The following is a 24688-nucleotide window of genomic DNA, read 5'->3' as shown; positions in this document are numbered from 1 at the left end:
CTCCTTAGTAACACACTCCCTACCAGAGGCTGCAAAGTGTATAGAAGTTACAGCTGGAGCAGCTCCTTAGTAACACGCACCCTACCAGAGACTGCACAGTGTATAGAAGTTACAGCAGGAGCAGCTCCTTAGTAACATGCTCCCTACCAGAGACTGCACAGTGTATAGAAGTTACAGCTGGAGCAGCTCCTTACCGTAGTAACACGCTCCCTACCAGAGACTGCACAGTGTATAGAAGTTACAGCAGGAGCAGCTCCTTAGTAACACGCTCCCTACCAGAGACTGCACAGTGTATAGAAGTTACAGCAGGAGCAGCTCCTTAGTAACACGCTCCCTACCAGAGACTGCACAGTGTATAGAAGCTACAGCTGGAGCAGCTCCTTAGTAACACGCTCCCTAGCAGAGACTGCACAGTGTATAGAAGTTACAGCTGGAGCAGCTCCTTAGTAACACGCTCCCTACCAGAGACTGCACAGTGTATAGAAGTTACAGCAGGAGCAGCTCCTTAGTAACACACTCCCTACCAGAGATTGCACAGTGTATAGAAGTTACAGCTGGAGCAGCTCCTTAGTAACACGCACCCTAACAGAGACTGCACAGTGTATAGAAGTTACAGCAGGAGCAGCTCCTTAGTAACATGCTCCCTATCAGAGACTGCACAGTGTATAGAAGTTACAGCTGGAGCAGCTCCTTAGTAACACGCTCCCTACCAGAGACTGCACAGTGTATAGAAGCTACAGCTGGAGCAGCTCCTTAGTAACAGGCTCCCTACCAGAGACTGCACAGTGTATAGAAGTTACAGCTGGAGCAGCTCCTTACCGTAGTAACACGCTCCCTACCAGAGACTGCACAGTGTATAGAAGTTACAGCAGGAGCAGCTCCTTAGTAACACGCTCCCTACCAGAGACTGCACAGTGTATAGAAGTTACAGCAGGAGCAGCTCCTTAGTAACACGCTCCCTACCAGAGACTGCACAGTGTATAGAAGCTACAGCTGGAGCAGCTCCTTAGTAACACGCTCCCTAGCAGAGACTGCACAGTGTATAGAAGTTACAGCTGGAGCAGCTCCTTAGTAACACGCTCCCTACCAGAGACTGCACAGTGTATAGAAGTTACAGCAGGAGCAGCTCCTTAGTAACACACTCCCTACCAGAGACTGCACAGTGTATAGAAGTTACAGCTGGAGCAGCTCCTTAGTAACATGCTCCCTACCAGAGACTGCACAGTGTATAGAAGCTACAGCTGGAGCAGCTCCTTAGTAACATGCTCCCTAGCAGAGAGTGCACAGTGTATAGAAGTTACAGCTGGAGCAGCTCCTTAGTAACACACTCCCTACCAGAGACTGCACAGTGTATAGAAGTTACAGCTGGAGCAGCTCCTTAGTAACACGCACCCTACCAGAGACTGCACAGTGTATAGAAGTTACAGCAGGAGCAGCTCCTTAGTAACATGCTTCCTATCAGAGACTGCACAGTGTATAGAAGTTACAGCTGGAGCAGCTCCTTAGTAACACACTCCCTACCAGAGACTGCACAGTGTATAGAAGCTACAGCTGGAGCAGCTCCTTAGTAACACGCTCCCTAGCAGAGACTGCACAGTGTATATAAGCTACAGCTGGAGCAGCTCCTTAGTAACATGTACCCTACCAGAGACTGCACAGTGTATCAAAGAGTTACAGCAGGAGCAGCTCCTTAGTAACACACTCCCTACCAGAGACTGCACAGTGTATAGAAGTTACAGCAGGAGCAGCTCCTTAGTAACACGCTCCCTACCAGAGACTGCACAGTGTATAGAAGCTACAGCTGGAGCAGCTCCTTAGTAACATGCTCCCCAGCAGAGACTGCACAGTGTATCGAAGAGTTACAGCAGGAGCAGCTCCTTAGTAACACACTCCCTACCAGAGACTGCACAGTGTATAGAAGTTACAGCTGGAGCAGCTCCTTAGTAACACACTCCCTAGCAGAGACTGCCCAGTGTATAGAAGTTACAGCTGGAGCAACTCCTTAGTAACACACTCCCTACCAGAGGCTGCACAGTGTATAGAAGTTACAGCTGGAGCAGCTCCTTATTAACACGCACCCTACCAGAGACTGCACAGTGTATAGAAGTTACAGCAGGAGCAGCTCCTTAGTAACATGCTCCCTACCAGAGACTGCACAGTGTATAGAAGTTACAGCTGGAGCAGCTCCTTACCGTAGTAACACGCTCCCTACCAGAGACTGCACAGTGTATAGAAGTTACAGCAGGAGCAGCTCCTTAGTAACACGCTCCCTACCAGAGACTGCACAGTGTATAGAAGTTACAGCAGGAGCAGCTCCTTAGTAACACGCTCCCTACCAGAGACTGCACAGTGTATAGAAGCTACAGCTGGAGCAGCTCCTTAGTAACACGCTCCCTAGCAGAGACTGCACAGTGTATAGAAGTTACAGCTGGAGCAGCTCCTTAGTAACACGCTCCCTACCAGAGACTGCACAGTGTATAGAAGTTACAGCAGGAGCAGCTCCTTAGTAACACACTCCCTACCAGAGACTGCACAGTGTATAGAAGTTACAGCTGGAGCAGCTCCTTAGTAACATGCTCCCTACCAGAGACTGCACAGTGTATAGAAGCTACAGCTGGAGCAGCTCCTTAGTAACATGCTCCCTAGCAGAGAGTGCACAGTGTATAGAAGTTACAGCTGGAGAAGCTCCTTAGTAACACACTCCCTACCAGAGACTGCACAGTGTATAGAAGTTACAGCTGGAGCAGCTCCTTAGTAACACGCACCCTAACAGAGACTGCACAGTGTATAGAAGTTACAGCAGGAGCAGCTCCTTAGTAACATGCTCCCTATCAGAGACTGCACAGTGTATAGAAGTTACAGCTGGAGCAGCTCCTTAGTAACACGCTCCCTACCAGAGACTGCACAGTGTATAGAAGCTACAGCTGGAGCAGCTCCTTAGTAACAGGCTCCCTACCAGAGACTGCACAGTGTATAGAAGTTACAGCTGGAGCAGCTCCTTAGTAACACGCACCCTAACAGAGACTGCACAGTGTATAGAAGTTACAGCAGGAGCAGCTCCTTAGTAACATGCTCCCTATCAGAGACTGCACAGTGTATAGAAGTTACAGCTGGAGCAGCTCCTTAGTAACACGCTCCCTACCAGAGACTGCACAGTGTATAGAAGCTACAGCTGGAGCAGCTCCTTAGTAACAGGCTCCCTACCAGAGACTGCACAGTGTATAGAAGTTACAGCTGGAGCAGCTCCTTACCGTAGTAACACGCTCCCTACCAGAGACTGCACAGTGTATAGAAGTTACAGCAGGAGCAGCTCCTTAGTAACACGCTCCCTACCAGAGACTGCACAGTGTATAGAAGTTACAGCAGGAGCAGCTCCTTAGTAACACGCTCCCTACCAGAGACTGCACAGTGTATAGAAGCTACAGCTGGAGCAGCTCCTTAGTAACACGCTCCCTAGCAGAGACTGCACAGTGTATAGAAGTTACAGCTGGAGCAGCTCCTTAGTAACACGCTCCCTACCAGAGACTGCACAGTGTATAGAAGTTACAGCAGGAGCAGCTCCTTAGTAACACACTCCCTACCAGAGACTGCACAGTGTATAGAAGTTACAGCTGGAGCAGCTCCTTAGTAACATGCTCCCTACCAGAGACTGCACAGTGTATAGAAGCTACAGCTGGAGCAGCTCCTTAGTAACATGCTCCCTAGCAGAGAGTGCACAGTGTATAGAAGTTACAGCTGGAGCAGCTCCTTAGTAACACACTCCCTACCAGAGACTGCACAGTGTATAGAAGCTACAGCTGGAGCAGCTCCTTAGTAACACGCTCCCTAGCAGAGACTGCACAGTGTATATAAGCTACAGCTGGAGCAGCTCCTTAGTAACATGTACCCTACCAGAGACTGCACAGTGTATCAAAGAGTTACAGCAGGAGCAGCTCCTTAGTAACACACTCCCTAGCAGAGACTGCACAGTGTATAGAAGTTACAGCAGGAGCAGCTCCTTAGTAACACGCTCCCTAGCAGAGACTGCACAGTGTATAGAAGTTACAGCAGGAGCAGCTCCTTAGTAACACGCTCCCTACCAGAGACTGCACAGTGTATAGAAGTTACAGCAGGAGCAGCTCCTTAGTAACACGCTCCCTACCAGAGACTGCACAGTGTATAGAAGCTACAGCTGGAGCAGCTCCTTAGTAACACGCTCCCCAGCAGAGACTGCACAGTGTATCGAAGAGTTACAGCAGGAGCAGCTCCTTAGTAACACGCTCCCTAGCAGAGACTGCACAGTGTATAGAAGTTACAGCTGGAGCAGCTCCTTAGTAACACGCACCCTACCAGAGACTGCACAGTGTATAGAAGTTACAGCAGGAGCAGCTCCTTAGTAACATGCTCCCTATCAGAGACTGCACAGTGTATAGAAGTTACAGCTGGAGCAGCTCCTTAGTAACACGCTCCCTACCAGAGACTGCACAGTGTATAGAAGCTACAGCTGGAGCAGCTCCTTAGTAACAGGCTCCCTACCAGAGACTGCACAGTGTATAGAAGTTACAGCTGGAGCAGCTCCTTACCGTAGTAACACGCGCTCTACCAGAGACTGCACAGTGTATAGAAGTTACAGCAGGAGCAGCTCCTTAGTAACACGCTCCCTACCAGAGACTGCACAGTGTATAGAAGCTACAGCTGGAGCAGCTCCTTAGTAACACGCTCCCTAGCAGAGACTGCACAGTGTATAGAAGTTACAGCTGGAGCAGCTCCTTAGTAACACGCTCCCTACCAGAGACTGCACAGTGTACAGAAGCTACAGCTGGAGCAGCTCCTTAGTAACATGCTCCCTAGCAGAGAGTGCACAGTGTATAGAAGTTACAGCTGGAGCAGCTCCTTAGTAACACGCTCCCTACCAGAGACTGCACAGTGTATAGAAGCTACAGCTGGAGCAGCTCCTTAGTAACACACTCCCTACCAGAGACTGCACAGTGTATAGAAGTTACAGCTGGAGCAGCTCCTTAGTAACACACTCCCTACCAAAGACTGCACAGTGTATAGAAGTTACAGCTGGAGCAGCTCCTTACCGTAGTAACACGCTCCCTACCAGAGACTGCACAGTGTATAGAAGTTACAGCAGGAGCAGCTCCTTAGTAACACGCTCCCTACCAGAGACTGCACAGTGTATAGAAGTTACAGCAGGAGCAGCTCCTTAGTAACACGCTCCCTACCAGAGACTGCACAGTGTATAGAAGTTACAGCAGGAGCAGCTCCTTAGTAACACGCTCCCTACCAGAGACTGCACAGTGTATAGAAGTTACAGCTGGAGCAGCTCCTTAGTAACACGCTCCCTACCAGAGACTGCACAGTGTATAGAAGTTACAGCTGGAGCAGCTCCTTAGTAAAACACTCCCTACCAGAGACTGCACGGTGTATAGTAGTTACAGCAGGAGCAGCTCCTTAGTAACATGCTCCCTAGCAGGGAGTGCACAGTGTATAGAAGTTACAGCTGGAGCAGCTCCTTAGTAAAACACTCCCTACCAGAGACTGCACAGTGTATAGAAGTTACAGCTGGAGCAGCTCCTTAGTACACACTCCCTACCAGAGACTGCACAGTGTATAGAAGCTACAGCTGGAGCAGCTCCTTAGTAACATGCTCCCTAGTAGGGAGTCACAGTGCACAGTGTATAGAAGTTACAGCTGGAGCAGCTCCTTAGTAACACGCTCCCTAGCAGAGACTGCACAGTGTATAGAAGCTACAGCTGGAGAAGCTCCTTAGTAACACGCTCCCTAGCAGAGACTGTACAGTGTACAGAAGTCAGTGCAAGCTGCAGACATGAGACAGCGCAAGACATTTACCAGCTCTGGACTGTCCTCCTCCTCCATGGCTCAGCGCAGACAACCTGCTGGACAGGAAGAGGAGCGACAGGCGGGCGAGGACTTACCTGCGGGGCTGAGTCACTGGAGACACTGCATGCAGAGTGGGGAGTGAAGGCAGGGTGAGGTGTGGAGGGCTGGAGGCAGGAGGTGCGGCTGCTGCTGGTATCTCCTCTTGCAGGGAATGTGGAGGAAGCCAGGGCAGATAACACAGCAGCAGCTGCTCTATATCAGCCTCTGCAGGTTGTAGCTTGTGGTGCCAGGCAATGGCAGGTAGAGATCCCACCTATAGCTGGAGGGGGAACATTTCATAGCTATACTCCCAAGCTGGCTGCCCTGCTATCCTGTCACTGGCATCACTTAGACCTCATTCACATTATAAATCGTCAGCGCTATCACAAGTGCTGAGCGATTTATTGAGAGTTTTTTTCATTGCTTTTACATGCGCCTTGCGCTTAGAAAAGCGCTTTTCTAAGTGCTTTTGCAGAGCGATTCGTTTTTTTTCACTTCCTGACATCAGTCAGGAAGTGAACTCTTTCACCCGGAAAAGAATAAATACAATGTATTCATTCATAAAAACGCTCGGGAAATCACTATACAAAGCACTTTGCGATTTCCCTATACCTTCCATTGAGCCAAAGCACTCAGAAAACGGTACAGGCAGCGTTTTTGGAAGCGGATCGCAATTGAACCGCTCATATGTGAACACTCTCATAGGGAATCGTTGCACAAGCGCTTTTTTGGGCGATTTCTAAAATCGCCAGCGGTTAAAAAAATATGCAAATGCTCATAGTGTGAACAAGCCCTTAGACCTGGTTCACACCAGGGACATTGCGCTGTGCGCTTTGCTAGGTACAGCTTGTTACATTCATGCTAATGTACCAGGTTCACATCTATGTTACTGTCCGTTTGAGAAATGTGGTGTGGTGTTTCATATCTGTGGGTTGCACAGAAGTGCATAGCAATGCGCTTTGGAGTTTTTTACCCATAAAAAATTTCAAGTAAAAACAAATCTTTATTGACAACTGCTACATCAAATAAGCCACACATGCTGAACAAAAACGTGTTTAAGCGCATGTAAAATGCATGGGTCCTTAAAAATAAGTACGGTACTCCGCAACACACTGAAATGCATGCGGTTTTTTATCATGTGCTTAAATACGTTTCTGAATGCACCCAAGGCGAACGAGGCCTTACACCTATTCAGTAAAAAGTCCTTGGGCAAGACTCCCTAATTCTGCTACTGCCTAAAGAGCGCCTCCTAGTGGTTGCAGCTGTAGCGCTTTGAATTCGCCTGGAAAAAAGCGTAGTATAAATGTTCTTTGTTTTGTCTTCAACTAGGGTTACTAAACATTCTTACAGTAACCACCCATACTGCCAGTATGAGCAGTGCTGTCTCACCCCGGACTCATATAGGCTTATTAGTAGTACACTCTGAGGCTGGGTTTCCACTTGTGCGATTTTTCCACAAATTTTCGCAATGAAAATTTGCATGTGAATGAAAACCAATGATTGTGAATGGACTAGTTTCCATTTCATGATAATTTTCACGTCCGTATTCATACCAGAAAAAGGAACTTGTCATGCTGTTACTAGGTAGAACATGTAAATCAGGACCATTAGGAGCACTGTAAAATTAGGACCACTGCAAAAATTTGCATGTGAAAATTGGCAAAAAACGCATGTAAAATACCATGCTTTTTTGTTTTTTTCAGAAAAATCGCATAGGATTCTCCTGACGTAAAAAAATGCAAGGCTACAGTGGAAATGTAGCCTGAGGCTTGTTGATAAAGTTGCAACACTTCTAACAAATTATCTCTCGATTGTTCTCGTTTTTTTAAAAATCAGGCAAACAATCAGGGTTCACACTTTTGTCCGCATCACGAAATGCGAACACCCAAAATTAACCAATGGGTGGTTTGTGGCAGTTCACTTTCTGTGCAATTTTGGTTAGCCCAGAACAATTGCAGACAGCATGCAGCATTTTTTGTACACCGTGGCCCTAAGGCCCTGTTCAGACTATGTGTGATCCTAGCCGTTTTGAGGGAACGCGTACGGGTACAATATACGCATAGAAACGCCTATCAATGCTTTCCAATAGCCTCGTTCACATGTATGCGTATGAGACGCATACGCTTTTCATACGCATTGCTGCATGCAGTTCTGTGCGTCACGCACAGAAATGGACGCAATGAAAGTCTATGGACACGTATCAAAAAACGCGTACTATTGCGTTTTAGCGTACGTTTCCCTCTGCAGTTCCCATAATCCCCCCCCCCCCGGGCCACGTGTGTGTGCAAAACGCAATAGAGAACGCATTGCAACGCAAGAAAAATGCATGCGTTTTTCAACTTGCGTTTCTTTGAATTTATACACGTTCTACAAACGCTGACCATCTGAACAGGGCCTTATTCAATTCACTTTTTCTCTTAAGTTTTTGTCTAGGTGATATTGTTACACATTATCAATAAAATGCCTTGTAAAGAGAACCCGAGGTGGGTTTGTGAAATCATATTAGGACAGAGAGGTATAGTTTTGTATACAATCACCTGCCTCTATGTCCTTGTATTGTGCCTCCAGCCCCCCTACCCGGGCTCTGCTGTCCCCCATTAAAAAAAACGGCAGGCTAGCGACACGCAGATTGTCCCTAGCCTGCTATTTACTACTTCCTGTCATTCACCCGCTGCTCCCCCGCTTCCTGTATAGTGCGGCTCCCCGCCTGTGTCCCTTCCGTCCCCACCTCTGTAAGCTTCCTCCAATCAGCTTACAGAGGCGGGGACGGCAGGGATGCAGGCGGGGAACGGCAGTGACAGACAGGTTAGGGTAAATAGTAGGCTAGTGACAATCTGCGCGTGTCGCTAGCCTGCCGCTTTCTTTCGAGTTAATCGTGTGGAAAAGTTGCACGTGTCTATGCCTTTACACACAATGCAGCTCAGTCGAAGAGCCAGCCATCACCACTCATGCCAGACACCGGGGGAGAGCCAGGCTTGCATTAGATATTCTGTAAGTGAAGACAATACACTGGACTGCAGAGGGGATGACAACATTCTCCCGTGTGAAATTTGTGAGCAATAAAAATAAATGAATAACAATAGGAGGAAGCGGTGCTCCCCTCACCCACATGCTGCTGTTTTAGGCAGAGTGCCATGTTAAGCTTCAGGCTGTCACCGCGTAATTCTGTCACCTGTGTGTAAGTCCTGTGACATTCTGTGTTCCTCAACAATGTAATGCTCGTAATCCTATTTACAGTGAAATAAAGGCTTAAGAGGACAATAAACGGTTTTATGAGGCAGTAAGGTACACAAAATGGCTGCCAACTAGTTCTGCTTCCCCTGCAACTGGGAGGAGGTTATTGGTTGCCATGGGCAACATCTCTATTTGCATCACAGAGACCTTACTCACCAGCCTGTCTGAGGAAAGACCTATTCACGGCTCGCAGATCAACCAATAATATTCTCTGATGTACTTTTGTTCCAGGTTGCTAAATAGGATATTGGATTGGCTGATCTGAGTAGTGCAGTTTTATCTATAGAAAATGTCGGAATTTGACTTTTTTCCCCCCTTCTGCAACATCTCAAAATTGCTTTGTATTAAAAAATTACAGCCTTGAAATGGCAGCCATTTTCATACAGCTGGGAATGGAGGTAAATCCACTTGTAGCCATTTGTGAGGCAACTGGAAAGGTGATGGAAATTTGGAGGTTTTTGTGATGTCCTGTCAGACTTCAAAGTGATATTCCACCCTCTGTGACACAAATCACTAGGATTCATGACCCAAAAATATACATAAAATAAAGTGTACGTCATCTCTTCATCCTGCTGCCCAGCCTGCCTCAAGGCCTACCACTAAGGCCTCTCCTCAGGGTGCGTGTTGGGTAGTGTGTACATAATTTTGTGCTCCTTGGGGGCTGGATATGTGCCTATTAACCATTTGTGCACAGGTCCAGCACCTTGGGGAGGGGCGGGATGTCACAACAGCACTTCCTGTATGAAAAGAGGACCCAGAAGTCAACTAAGCGGGCACAATACGCTGATAGTGGGCAGCAGAACAGATTAACGTTTTAGGGACATCTTATGAGGAGCTCGACGATACCTGGTGATATTTCTACTCAGGATGGAAGATAACGTGACAGCAATCATGTGGAGGACTTCATGACACCTGACTGGTGGTTGGACAGCATGTAAAGCTGAGAAGGTGCATTGTTTAGTGTGCACAAGAAGAGATTTCCATGTCCCTAGGCTTAATCATAGACACTTTATACAGACAATAGGGCAGATTTATTACAAACCAATGCAAAGGAAACAGAGGTAAAGCCTCGTGCACACCCCTGACTTAAGTCGGCTGAAGCGGTCAATAACAACCGCCTCAGCCAAAAATCAGGCGTGTGTACGGCACCTGATGACCCCCGACGCCAAACCTGCGAACAAACAGCCGGACAGATCTACTCAACCCCAGCGACGCCTATCCCAGTTTGCGCTAATCCCCTGCCTGCGCCGCGATGTCACGCATGCGCTGCTCGTTCCTACTGCCCCCTCCCGCATAGCAACACAGTGCGTCGTCGGCTACACAGATGACATGCGTGTTTGCAGCCCGACCCAGCGATGTTGTCCAAGGGCATCAGGTGCTTACCCCCGACGGGTGACATGCACAGATGTGTGTACAAACCCTAAAAGTGAGCTAAATGCCCATATGAAGGATTCTGATTGGATATTCTAAGCCTCTCCAGCTGATCCAATTTATTGAGGAACAAGCTTCAATATGAGGGACTGCGAGGCTGGGACTGTAACAGGGTATGGACACATTATGCTGCAGTGAGGCAGTACTTACCTCTAGGGGGCTGTTCCCTAACCCTTCCCCCCACGCAGACCCACAGCTGCAACAATGTTGTGTCCAAGGCCACCGCAGTGCATGCTGGGAGATGTAGTCCTTCGATGTGAGTACCTATCTTGGCTGGGAGACGAACGAACATCAAAGGACTATCCCTCCCAGCTTGCAATGCGTTGGTCGGAGACGTGTGACAACATCTACCTGGGGAAGATGGAGGAGCCAATACAGCTGGGGGGGGGGGGGGTGTCTATGGAGTAGCCCCCTCCAAAGGTAAGTAAAACCTGTCACTTCATCCCTTGTGGGGAGGTTCATTGTACATATTTTGTCACAAAGGGGCGGAGTTGCCTTTGAGTTTAGCTGTTGATCAGGTGATCTGTTTCCTTATTTATGTCTCAGTCTCATTCAAACAGCACGTGTTGAACGTCCAAATCAAATGAATTCAAAAATGTAAAGTTTTTTTTTAATAGCAATTATGTTTGGAAGGATGTTTAAAAAGTAAGTAAAAGTAAATTACAAATCAGAACATCAAGGAGTTCTGCTTTAAGGGGGTTGAAGCTCAATTTCATTTATTGTCTGAAAACATGAAACACAGGATAAAGCTACCGTAACAGCTACAAGCATTTGATTTGTTTCCAAGTTCCTGGAAGGGTTAACACTACACTTTTCACTTCACTTAGAAGCGTATCTAGGAGGCGAGCTGAGAACTTCCTCTCCTTTATTTGCTCAATAATTACTAAATTCAAAATCAATCTGATAATTTAGTGTAGATATGCCTTCAAAAGACATTAGACCAGTTTATACGGTTTCATATTATTTTTTTATTGTGTTTAATGTTTAAGAGCAAAATTTTGATTTTCAGTTTCATCCCACTTTTAAGAAACCTGAAGGGAGAGGTATATGGAGGCTGCCATCTTTATTTCCTTTTAAGCAATACCAGTTGCCTGGCTATCATGCTGATCCTCTGCCTCTAATACTTTTAGCCATAGACCCTGAACAAGCATGCAGCACATCAGGTGTTTCCGGCATTACTGTCAGATCTGACAAGATTAGCTGCATGCTTGTTTCTGGTGTGAGATTCAGACACTACTGCAGCCAAATAGATCAGAAGGGCTGCCAGGCAACTGGTATTGTTTAAAAGGAAATAAATATGGCAGCCTCCATATCCTTCTCGCTTCAGGTTCCCTTTAAGTCAGTTTTCAGCGTTTGCAGAGAATGAAATGGAAGAAAAGATGGCGGAGGGTGTTCTTTCTACAATAACTTTATTTATATTTACAACAGTTTTATGTAACACTAGAGGTACTTCGAGGTTCCGTCAGTCACTTTACGGCTTGTTCTCCTTCAAAGCTACGGATCCTCCACGCTTGTGTGAGAGAGCGCGAGCAAGTGCAGAACGCAACGAACGATTGGTCGGTCAGAAACCGTCACAAGGAGTAGATGGGGAAGATCGGGTTTACGAGGATAAACTGAAAGAAAAGGCATACTTTCACTGTTTAAATGCACCAGCTACGTCAAAATGTTGGAGGCTACTAGGCTGGGTTCACACTGCACTGGATGGAAAACTGATCCTGTAAAAACTGATCGATTTCCATTTAAACGGATCAGTTTGTTACATTGAGCATCAGTTTTTCATGCGCTTTGTTTCGTTTTCGCATTGCCACCCGATCAGGACCTGTCGCCGCATTCTTCAGCTGCCGTCGTCCATTCAGGTCCCTGCACGATAGAAACACTGGCATACAGATGAGCCCCAGCAGAAGGATCAGGCTCTCATTGGTTTGCAGAAGACCAATGGGAATCCTCCAAGAGCACCAGGGAGGATTCTCATTGGTCAAATACTCAAGTGAACCAATGAGAATCCTCCCAGGGGAGGCAGGATTCCTATTGGACTATTGCAAACCAACTGTAGCCTGATGCTTCTGATGAGATCTGCATACCAGCTTTTCTTCCATGCAGGGACCCGAATGGACAATAGCAGCAGCAGTAAAGGACCCGGATGGGCGACGGCAGGTGAGTATTTTGTGAAACGTACGCTGCGAGCAGCCTAGTGGGAACAGACGCTGTCCATTCTCATAGGCTAGGACTGAGTCCGTCAGCCTCCAGCCAAACCGGAAAAGTTGGGCTACCCTTATCAGGACGGATCAAACAGATCCATTCCGAAGGAACTGATGGGAATGGAATCTATTGCTTTACATAGGATCTGTCCGCATCCGTTTGGATCTATTTTATTTTGTTCCATTAAAGAGACACTGAAGCAAAAAAAAATAAAAAAATGATATAATGATTTGTATGTGTAGTACAGTTAAGAAATAAAACATTAGGAGCAGAGACATAAGTCTAATATTGTTTCCAGTACAGGAAGAGTTAAGAAACTCCAGTTGCTATCTATGCAAAAGAGCCATTGAGCTCCACGACTTTCAAAGTCGCAGAAAGCTCTGTCTTCTGAAGCTTGTTATCTCAAGTGTCAGTCGTATTTTTTTTTTCTCTCCAAAGGACAGTTCAAAAGTTAACTGGCCTGCTCTGTAAAATCACTTCGAATGCTGATTAGTGTGTAAACTGCAAATATTAGAGAATGATGCAATGTTATAAAAAAAAAAACCACTATATAACTGAAAATAAAAATATGAGAATATTTTCTTTGCTACTAATGTTCTAGTAATTATCCGTACTACACAACCAATTCATTATATCATCATTTTTTTTGCTTTAGTGTCTCCTTGCGAGAAGGCTCATTCACACAGCTCTTTTATAGAGATGCTGCAGATTTCATGTAAATTATATGCAGTTTAGAAGGGGGTCAACTAAATCCACTTCCTGCTGTTGGCTGGGAGGACGCCGTATACAAGCTGTACACAATGTGCATGCAGACTGGACTTATTTGCATCTTACTAACCATGTCTCTGATTTATACAGCCAGGAGACTTAAGAAAACCAGAGGTGGATCTTTGGGGGGCAGATGGCACACAGAGGCATGTTCTCTGCCTAGTGACCTGGCTCTGTGTCCCGCAACCACCGCTCTCTGCGCCCCCCCCCCCCCCACGCTATAGCCCCCCGAGTTTAGTGACAAGACTTGTCGCTATCTCAGAGGTAAACACAGGGGGAGAGGAATTCCCTGTTTAAAACGCTCGCCAGGGGCATTCCTACAGAGTTTCCAGAGCGGACATTGGGCAGCTCTCTCTCTGGCCACACCCCCGCCTCCCTGCACGCTATGAGAGACTCACAGTCTCTCAGTGCAGGGTCGTGACCCATTGAAGTGAATGGGCAACAATGCGCTTGTAGTGTAATTTACCGTCGTTTGCGCGAACGCCACATTTTGATACCTATTTTTTCCCCCTCGTTTCAGCCGACTCTGGAAGCAACCTGCTGCTTCCAAGGTCCGCCGCGACTCCATGTCTCCCTGCAGGAGTGAAACCCGCTGGACGTCGCCGAAAGCTGCTGGAAAATGTCAAATGCATTTCTGCACGCTTGTAGAAAATGTTCCCTCTTGTTTGATCAACATTTCTGATTGATTTTAGGTCAAGATTGATCAGAACGCGTTTTATTCGACATTTTAGTGGTATCAGTTCCCAGCAGGTTCACTCAGAGTGATCGAATTTGCCAAGAACTGAACAGGAAAATCCATGTATGGATGGCCTCCTTAAAGAGACTCTGTAACAAAATGTTCATCCTTATTTCTTCTATCCTATAAGTTACTATACCTGTTCTAATGTGCTCTGGATTACTGCAGCCTTTTCTAAATGCACAGTGGCTGTATTATCTCTGTTATATGATCTAATCTTCTCTCCTCTGTCGGGCTCAGGCAGTCAGGCTGGAATGTGCTGTGCTGCTTGAGATTGGATAGAATCTATACACACCCTCTCCAGGCCCCTTCCAGGCTCTGTATGACTCACACACTGAGCTCCTCTCAGCCTATCACTTGCTATGTCTTTTGTTTGTAAACACTGCATAAAAATGGCAATTACAAGTCAGGATTGCAGCAAGAAGTGGCAGAAACAGCACAGAGGGGCCCAGGAGAACATAATGAATAGAATGGTATGCTTTTTATTGTAAGAATTTTAGAGTACAGATTCTCTTAAAAGGGAACCTGAGATGAACTAAGCCTCAGGTTTTGTCCTTACCTGAGGCTTCCTCCAGCCCCCTTCAGTCCATTCGGTCTCCCTGGGGCGCTCTTGTCCTCCGCTGGATGGCCTGGTACTCTGACGAGTTGTGCTTCCGTCGCTCATGTAGTACTTACTAGTTACTACAGTAGTTACTGCGCAGGCGCCCAACACTCCCGGCTACGGGAGCATGACAGGGGCAGGCGCGCAGCCGGGCTGTACATGCATGACGAAGCCCAACTTGGAGTACTGGGCCATCCAGCGGGGGACAGGAGCAGCCCGGGGAGATGACGAGGGACCAAGTGGCCTCAAGGGGGCTGGATGAAGCCCCTGGTAAGTATAAAACCTGAAGTTTAGTTCATCACAGGTACACTTTAAAGTGGACCCGAACTCTTGCACAGGACAGAAGGAAAACAGAGAGAAATGCACTCTGTATGTATTCAGCGAGTTTACCCTGTCTAATTCCCCCCTCATTTGTGTCTAATCACAAGTTGTAATTTGATCTCTCCCCCGTGTCACATGACTGCCTACGGCAGATAAGCAGGTAAGGCAATTTTAAAGCACAGGCTGTAAACAATAAGTCTGCTTCCATGAATCAGGAAGTAGAAACTGTGCAGATTTATTTTAGGATTTGTATCATCTGTAACACAGAAATGTTTTATGTTTATAGGTTATTATGCTGTTGTGTATCTTTTAGAGCAGAGAGGAAGTTCTGAGTTCAGGTCCGCTTTAACAAGAATCTTCCACAACACTAGCTAAAGCAAATGGCATAAATATAACACTTAATTGCTGGTGGGTTTTGTTTTCCTGCTCCTGTGGTATGTGTGCAGAAAGAGTCCTGTGTGGATGAGCCTCAGGGATTGCTTGAAGTCAGGCTATCATAGGACACACCCTGCCCAACCTCCCAATTGCAGTTATAAGGCTTGTGAACAATAGGACCTTCTCTTCAGGGGCTGCCCTGTGTACTGGTTCCATAACATGGTCCACACTAACCATCCTCCAGCCATATGAATGAGGGGCCAATTAGCACATCAAATCATCTAAATCTAGTTAAGTCAATGAAATGAAATGCTGAGTTGTGTGTTTGTCACAGACAAAGGGGCAGTCAGCTAACAAGTCAGGCTATGAATGGGGGATCCTGTTTGGCCAGTCTGGTGATTACATGGGGGAGAAGGCATGGAGGCCTCTGCACAATGGAGGGGAAGTAACAGGGTATTTCTTGTTACAGAGCAGAGCAGCGACTCCTGGACAGAAATTAAGCTGCATAATAGTGACCCAGATCCTGGTCTTGTCTTTACAACAGTGAACAAAAGAGATTGTACAACAATTTCCAGCCTGGTCACAACTGTGACATTCAAAAGCTTCGTACACACCCATGATCAAAGTCAGGGGCAGCCGATAATCAGACGTGTGTACAGTAACCCTCGACTGCGGCCCCGCCTGCGATCCGCCAAGCGTGTCAACTTGGCTGATTGCATTGTGCATGCCGCTACTCCGCCCACCACGTGACATCACTACTTCCTGGTCTCTCCCTCCTCCCGCATAGCAACAGAATGCGTCATCAGCTTTACAGTTGACTTTGCATCTGTACCGCCCGGCCAGCGATGTCGCCCAAGGTCAGCCACAAACATAAGACACAGGTATCAAGTACGCACGGAAGGAAATGTATGCACCCGCTAGAGGAGGAAGTTTGGGTGCTGCCATAGGGGGCCATTGTAATTATCGGCACGGAGAGGAAATTTGGGCGGCCCTGACTCCCGATATTTATCAGGGCTCCAAGGACACCTGAATTTCCCATCCTTGCCAATAACTTCAATGGGCCCTCTATGATAGCACCCAAAAATAGCTGTCCGGGGGGAGGGGGTAGGGCTCAGTGAGAGAATAGGCTTAGGTTTAGCTATAGTAAAATATCGGTATTTAATACCGATATTTTACTATCATTTTTACACTTTAATAGTAAAATATCAGTAAATTTACAGATAAACTACTATCGGGATTTTTCTGGCAGCCCTTTTTTGCTGTATGCCCTTAAGTGACCTCTGGACAATTTTAAAGTAACCCTAAGCGAGAAAAAAAGAAAAACTTAGATACTCGCCTAAGCAGAGGGAGGGCTCTGGACCCCCTGGAGCCTTTCAGGTCTTTTCTCCGTCTCCTCACTCGGGCGCTGTCCCCTCTGTGAAGTTCTTCAACCAGCTTGGTCAAATACATCCTCAGCCCTCCTCGGGCAGCCTCCTTTAGTACTCGCATCCCCGAGTACTTCCGAGGACGAGTGGATCTGTACTGCGCACGCACGAGTCCAGGCTCCCGCATGTGCAGTACGGAGCCGCCCATCTTTGGAATTACTGAGTGGCGTGAGTGTTTTCAAAGTCTTCCAGGGTGTCTTAAAGGCACCAGCGAGCAGGGGACAGCGGTGAAACGAGGTGATGGAGAGATGACTGCGCAGAGCCTTCCCTCTTCTTACACTAGTCTCTAACTTTTTTTTTTCTTACAAATCACTTCAGGGTTGGCACATCGAAGCAGGGCTGTGGAGTCGGTACAAAAATCATCCAACTCTGACTCCTCAGTTTATGAAACCACCGACTCAGACTCCAGGTACCCAAAATTGCTCCGACTCCTCGACTGACTCCACAGCCCTGCATCAAAGCTATATGTGTGTATGGGCCTTAACACAATTATGTAATGTGAGAGTACAGGGAAGTTGAGGGGAAGGATATATATATGGACTGGACTATATATATATATATATATATATATATATATATATACACACACACACATATATATATATATATATATGTATATATATATATATATATATATATATATATATATATACACACATATTTATTTTCAGTTCAGGTGTGCTTTAATAATAATAATATCATCAGCTGACTCAACAGGCAGGATGTGGCCACCTAGGACAGGTTCCAGGCCTCGGCTGTATTTCACACACTACTGAATGATCACCAATGTGCTCCCTACCTTGTATCTCTCAATGGGGTCTTCCTGCTGCAGCTGGCTCTCTCTCATCGCCAGATACTCCTTCTCATACTTCTTCAGCTTCTTTGTAGGCACCTAAAATAATCAGAGACATTTGTTAGATTCTAAATCATCATGTAATAACACAAAGGTGCCACTAAGTGGAGCTACAGGTCTGTTTTGGTCATAAGAACAAATGCAACTGAGAATTTACCAACTACTGCCAATAGAACATAACTGTGGTGATTCAGACCCCTCCGCAGCCGATCAGCAGAACTGCCAGCTAACTGGTATTGTTTAACAGGAAATAAAGATGGCAGCCTCCATATCCATCTCACTTCAGGTTCCCTTAAGCCTGACAGCCTATCTGGCAGATAAGGGTTAAGATGAAATAGGCAAGACAGCATTTTTTGGCCTGTCACCTGCTTTTATTTATTTATTTTTTTCTTATAAGATTTGGTGGTGGGGGGACGGGTTTGCATCCACCAGGACTCAAGACTCTCTTCAGGCCCTGGGCAATTGCCTAGGTTGGTCTTGTAGATGATCCTGCTCTACTATATGGTTATACATTTTATTTTTTGCATTGAACATTATATTGTGGTTTTACATTGCATAATCATGCAGCTCAGCATCTGCGTTGCCTAAAATTAGAGGCCTATTAGTGCTGCGTTCAGCCACAGGAAAATTGTTACAACAGATAAACTAAAAGGGCTGATGAACAGGAATTCCTGTGTTTCCATTTTAGCCATAGGAACTTGAAGTGATGCTGTGGTAAAAAGCTGCACACATGTTTGCTGGTCTTTAAAGGGAACCAGAGAGGAACGCTGGTTAAAAATAGAAAAAGGCTTTTATACATACCTGGGGCTTCCTCCAGCCCCATACGCACGGATCGCTCCCACGCCGCCGTCCTCCGCTTCCTCCATTGCCGGTACCGGGCCCGTCACTTCCGGCGGACGCCGCCAATTCTCCGCATCACAGGGGCTCCCTCCATACCCGTACGCATGAGGCTGCGCAGTATGCAGCCTCATGCGTACTTGTATAGAGGGAGCGCCGTGTGATGCGGAGAATCGGCCACGTCCGCCGGCCGACTGGCGGCAATGACGGGACCCGGTACCGGTGGATCCAGGCAGCTGAGGACGGCGGCGTGGGAGCGATCTGTGCGTATGGGGCTGGAGGAAGCCCCAGGTATGTATAAAAGCTTTTTTTTAAATCATCTCTGCTTCTCTTTAAAGAGGAACTGTCAAAATTGCACAATGAATAAAATTGCTTACTTTTTTTTTTTACAATATTAATTTATAGATTATTTGGCTTTCTGTCCCCCCACCGAAGATCCACCTCGGGTAGTGTTGCAGTACTGTATGCAGGATATTTGCAATTTGCATAATGCAGGGAGAGAAAAAGCACAAACACTGCAGTGAGAATGATCCCATAAGGATACATCAGCAAAGCACCCAAGTGGGAACTAGCCCCTGGTATTGAGCGCAGTAGATTTGGGCGCAGCTGGCGCCACCAAAGGCCGTAATAGGAATTGTGGCTATAGCAGCGCTCAGTGAGTAACTTGAGCGCCGTCAAAAGACCGAGCCCAAATTACTTTTAAAACACAAGTGGGAATAGTAATTAACACTGCCGGGACTTGTGCAGGCCTAGGGTGAGCCGTATATCGGCTTCCTCCTGCGCCCAAATCTCCTGGCAGGTATTTCATAGGTATGCCCTGGTATGACATCATATTGCAATCATTGATCAGTGTGGATTATAAGACCTTATATAAAAAAGCAGAACCACAGCAAACCTTTTGGACAATCGGTCTTTCCAATCGGTAAGGTGGGAATACAAAAATCACATACATGTGTACCATGGCTCTTCAATTGGATTTTTTTTGTTCTTGACGATTACCTTTGTGTTTTCTGGCCCCTCTCCTATCCACACATCGACGCAGCGCGACACGTGCACAACCAATCAATACTCACCACCACATCTGACTGCTTATCGTTTATCGGTTGTTCCCAGTCTGTCAGCTGAAGAATCCACTTCAGATCAATGGGCAATCTGATCATTTTTGATTGGATCGTTTGTCACCCAGGAGTGACTATCGGCTCACGTATGGCAGACTCAAGTCACCTTTCCACAGAATATAACATCACCGTATTCCCGCGGAGCAGATTCGGTTATTGCGTCGCAGATGGCGATATCAGCTGACCGGCGACTCTGCCAGGAATTCTCCGCCGCTGGCAACGTTATCAGTGGATTTTCTGTTTCCGTCTACCCCGATATTCCGGCTAACGTCGCCACACAATGGCGCATTGTACCTAATCTAACGCTCGGCTTTCATTAGCCAAACTCCAGCTGAGAACTCGCTGAGAGTCTTGTGACGGCTAAAAATTCCACATTAATGAACGGATAAAACTACTGAGCAAACAAAAAGCTGTGTTCCTATGCCGTGTGTGAGAAGCAGCAGGGATACTAAACAATGAGAGCATAAATCTGTCCCAGCATTCCACAAACACTAAACAGCACTGGGACTCACAGCAAACCTGAGCAAAACTTCCTTCAAAAGACACACAACATTTATTTCACACTTTTCTCCTGGCGGACTCAAAGCGTCAGAGCTGCAGCCACTAGTACAGAGGCGCTTAACTACTTTAAGACCGCCTCACACCAATGGGCGTGACCGCAGCGGCAGCCCCAGGACCGCCTAACGCCTATTGGCGCCAAGTCCTGGGCTGCAGTTTGCCGGCAGCGCGCATGCGCGATCGTTCCCTGCCACTTCACGGAGCGGAGTTCCCTGAATAGCCTGCTAGCTGCCGATCGCGGCTAGCAGGCTTCTTGTAAACGTAAGGGGAAAGAAATCCCCTTTGTTTACAAGCGTACAGCGCTGCGGTCCCCGGCAGCGATGTACGAGATCGGCGATCCCCGGCCTCTGATTGGCCGGGGATCACTGTCCTTTCATAGGCTGATGCCTATGAGAGGCGGAGAGCAGGACGGATCGCCGTCCTGCTCAATTCTTCAGGCAGAGGGGAGGAGGAAAGGAGAGGGAGGGGACGGCGGCAATGAGAGCCTCTATGAGGCTAAAAAAAAAAAGTTGACATCGGCGATCGGACCCCTCCAGCAGCATGTCCCCTTAGGGACAAAAATAGGAGTTGAGTCCGATCGCCATACTCCTTAGCTGGGCTGTGCAGGAGGCTGAAAAGCCTGCACAGCCCACTACAGAAAAAAAGTGCCTGGTCTTCAGGTGGGTTTAACAATGCGGTCATCAAGTGGTTAAAGGATACCCGAGGTGACATGTGACATGAGGAGATAGACATGTGTACAGTATGTACAGTGCCAAACACACAAATAACTATGCTGTGTTCCTTTTTTTCCTTTCTCTGTCTGAAAGAGTTAAATATTAGGTATGTAAGTGGCTGACTCAGTCCTGACTCAGACAGGAAGTGACTACAGTGTGACCTTCACTCAAAATTCCAACTATAAAACACTTTCCTAGCAGAAAATGGCTTCTGAGAGCGGGAAAGAGATAAAAAGGGTCAATTGTTCATAGATTTTAGCTCTGGCATACTTCAATGAATGTGTCATTGAGCAAAAACAATAAAACAGTTAAAAAACGTATAAAATAGATTTAAACCTAAAATAAAACTGTGGGATATCTTAAAAAGTCATTTTTAGGAGAAGGAAGATGGATACAATTGTTTATTTCATTAGTTTATTTTCGCCTCGGGTGTTCTTCAACATAATCTTGACCTGTTACTGCCATATACAGTACTCCTTGTTTATTGACTGATGAAGCGGGTTAAACCTACGAAATGCGTTGCAACCTTGTTTTGGAGTATGTCAATAAATTTTCGTTTATATTGAGATTGACAGTTCTTGTGTCTGCTTCGGGGAGGTGAGTCCACCACTGCCTCTGTAGCAAGTTTAAGAATTTTAGTACGTTTTTATCCTTTTTGGCGCCTCTGGGTGCGCTCTATAGGCGATGTTAGGGAATCTAGCCCAAGGTCTCTTCACTGAATAGGTATTGACTTACTGAGCAGGAAGTGCCAATTTTCGAACCCAGGTCCCCTGTGCCAGAGTCAGAGCCCTTAAAGTGGATCCGAGATTAACTTTTACTCATTGCATAATTGTGTTCCTTTCCTATTGTTTATAGGGCATTCCTCAAGCCAAATACTTTTTTTTGTTTTTGTTTTAATACTCTAATTCCGTATAAACTACACAAGCCTTGCCCAGAGCTTTTCAGAGAGCCTTGGCATTTTCAGACAGTAGCAAGGGCTCATGGGAGCTCAGTCTGGGCAGGAGAAGGGGGGGGGGTGTTACTAGCCAGAGATTTAAGAGGCAGGGGGGAGGAGGAGGGGGATTAGGTTTTTTTTCACAGGCTGAGTGCTGAAGATGCAGATAAGCTTGCCTGTGTGTAATGTTTACAAACAACATGGCTGCTGTCATTGTACCACAGGAAGACATAATCATATTCTATTCAAGCTGTTTGCAGCTAGATATGCTGTGTAAACTATCTAAACTTTAGATAAGATATATAGACAAGTTACTTGTTATAGTTAGTTTTCCATCTCGGATCCGCTCACTATCCAGCCACTGCTGATCTCATCTCTGCCTCGTCCTACATACCTAATAAAAATGCTTTACTAATCTGCTAATGCTGGCCAGAGCTGCAGAATGTGTTGTCTCTCTGAGTTGTGGAGGCAGACATCTTGCTGTCTGCAAATTCTTAAAGCAGACCTGAACTCAAAACTTCCTCTCTGCTCTAAAAGATAAGCAACAACATAAAAACATTTCTTTGTTACAGCTGATACAAAACCTGCAATACATCTGCAGCGTTTCTACTTCCTGCTTTCATGCGAGCAGACACAGGGTTAATATCCTGTGTTTACAAATAGTTACTCTTCCAAGGCAGCCAGCTGACACAGCTGAGAGATCACATGACACTTGTGCTTAGTCACAGGTGAGGGAGAACTAGACAGGCTAAACTCTTTAAATACATACAGGGTGCATTTCTCTCTGTTTTCCTTCTGTCTGGTAGAGGGCGCCATGACCAGTAGGAGAGATGTCAGGAAGTAGTTGTTGCAGTGACCAGTAGAGGGTGTGATCTGGTTAGTAGCATAATGATGATGTCACTCAGCTGTGAAAGAAAATACTCCAATCTATGCTGCTTTGGCACAACTTGGGCAGTTATGTCACAGCCTAGAAATGTATTGTCACCTCTTCCCCACAGAGATGTCACCCCCTGCCTGAATAAGAACAACAAACATGTTCGTCACTTGTTGAGCTTGTGCCAAACCACACCCGTGCCTGCAATCCCGGAATGTGAAGTACCTGTGCTTGTACAAGTTGTATTTATACACAGTAGGCATTTATTGTGAGTAAGCGTGTATATGTATACAGGTAGTCCTTGATTATCGAATGAGATAGGGACTGTAGGTTTGTTCTTAACCTGAATCTGTTCTTGAGTAAGAATACTGTGCCATCTCTGTCCCCTGTACCTCCTCTGTGCCCCCCTGTGCCTCCAGTGTTCCCCTCTGTGTCACCTCTGCCCTCTGTGCCTGCTTATACAAGTTTAAAAGCCATGTTTTCGTGTAGTTTTTGAGAAAATCGATACAAAATAAAATCAAAGTCCAATTTGAAAACAAATTTCTTTGACTTGTTCCCATGGGAACAGAGAATCCATGACGTTCGTAACGGCAGGTCGTTCATAAATCGGGCGTTCGTAAGTCGGAGACTACCTGTACTATGTATATTTATGTACAGTCTGTATGTGTCTACTCGGAGTATGTAGTGTGTGTGTTGCATGTACTCAGTGGCGGTTCTAGACTTTTTCCTGCCTGAGGCAAACTTGTGAGGATGCGTAGCACCCCTCTGATTGCACAGCACCCGACAATTTTTACTTGGCTTCATTTAATGTTCTCACATGACATGCTGCAGCTCAACACAATAGCACACTGGCTGGCTGTGAGTCTGTGACAAACAAACTGCTCATCCTCAGCCACTCCATTCCTCCTTACGAAGCTACACACAGTACAAAAATGCTGCCTCTGTAGTCTCTACACCTGATGCAAATGTTTCACCTTGCTTCATGAGAGAACCGGAACTGAATGTACTTGAATTTTCATAGTATTATACTAGTATCTATGTATGCGTATGGACATGTCCCATATATGTCTCATAACTCCCAACTGTCCCTCTTTTGGTGAGGGGGGGGAACCAAGTTACTTTCTCCCCAGTGCCCCATTGTAGATAGAACCGTCCCTGACACTGCGACCTTCCAATTCACACAATCATAGCGTGCAGTCGTTTTACAGTAATATCACGGCTTCCTCTCATATAACACCCCTGCAAGTCTTCATATACAAGACCAGTCACTTCTTCCACACTGAGCCCCTCCGTGTGGTAAAACACCTCCAACTGCTGGAAGATCACATGAGTATAGTACAAGTGTGCCATACAGGATACACAGCTTCTTACTACACTCAGCAACATTCAGAGCACCCCACCCACTCCAACCCCATGAGGTAAACCAACCCCAACTGCTGGAAGATGACATGAGCATAGTACAAGTGCGCCATACAGGATACACAGCTTCTTACTACACTCGGCAACATTTAGAGCACTATCCCCCCCCCCCCCCCCTCCCGACAATGTGTGTAAGTGTGGGTTGCACGACCTTTACGCTTCCTATTTCGCTGTCTCTCTCACACTCCAATCTGAGGTTCAGAAATATATATATATAGAATGATCACCACAACCAGCATAAAGGCTAAGAGTTCAAGTCACTTTCTGATGTCAACCTGAGCTCAAATTAAAGAGAAAGGTCTACGTACATCTGGAAAAAGCTGAATGGCTGACTTTAAACTGCAACCCACTGAATCTAATGCTAAAATATCAGTGGTCAGGTAGGTAATCCCTAAATTTCCAAACATATTTATAGTTAGTGATCTTTT

The 24688-nt window shown here is 46.4% G+C and overlaps 1 protein-coding gene across 6 annotated transcripts in view; it reads right to left on the bottom strand.

The window, feature by feature from the left end:
• RABGAP1L (RAB GTPase activating protein 1 like) overlaps positions 1-24688 on the bottom strand; it is a 482080-nt gene that overhangs the window by 21583 nt on the left and 435809 nt on the right. For 3 of the 6 annotated variants that reach the window (XM_068239095.1, XM_068239090.1, XM_068239091.1), the window contains one exon: positions 17754-17846. In XM_068239095.1, the coding sequence (XP_068095196.1) occupies positions 17754-17846 (93 nt within the window). Of the gene's footprint in view, positions 1-5835; positions 5885-11922; positions 12144-17753; positions 17847-19717; positions 19847-24688 lie in introns of those variants that run through there. The other 3 variants (XM_068239092.1, XM_068239093.1, XM_068239094.1) reach the window with 3 other exon arrangements.

This window comes from Hyperolius riggenbachi, chromosome 6, assembly GCF_040937935.1.
Source record: "Hyperolius riggenbachi isolate aHypRig1 chromosome 6, aHypRig1.pri, whole genome shotgun sequence".
In the NCBI taxonomy this organism is placed as follows: Eukaryota; Metazoa; Chordata; class Amphibia; order Anura; family Hyperoliidae; genus Hyperolius; species Hyperolius riggenbachi.
This window is presented reverse-complemented; position numbering and strand designations above follow the sequence as displayed.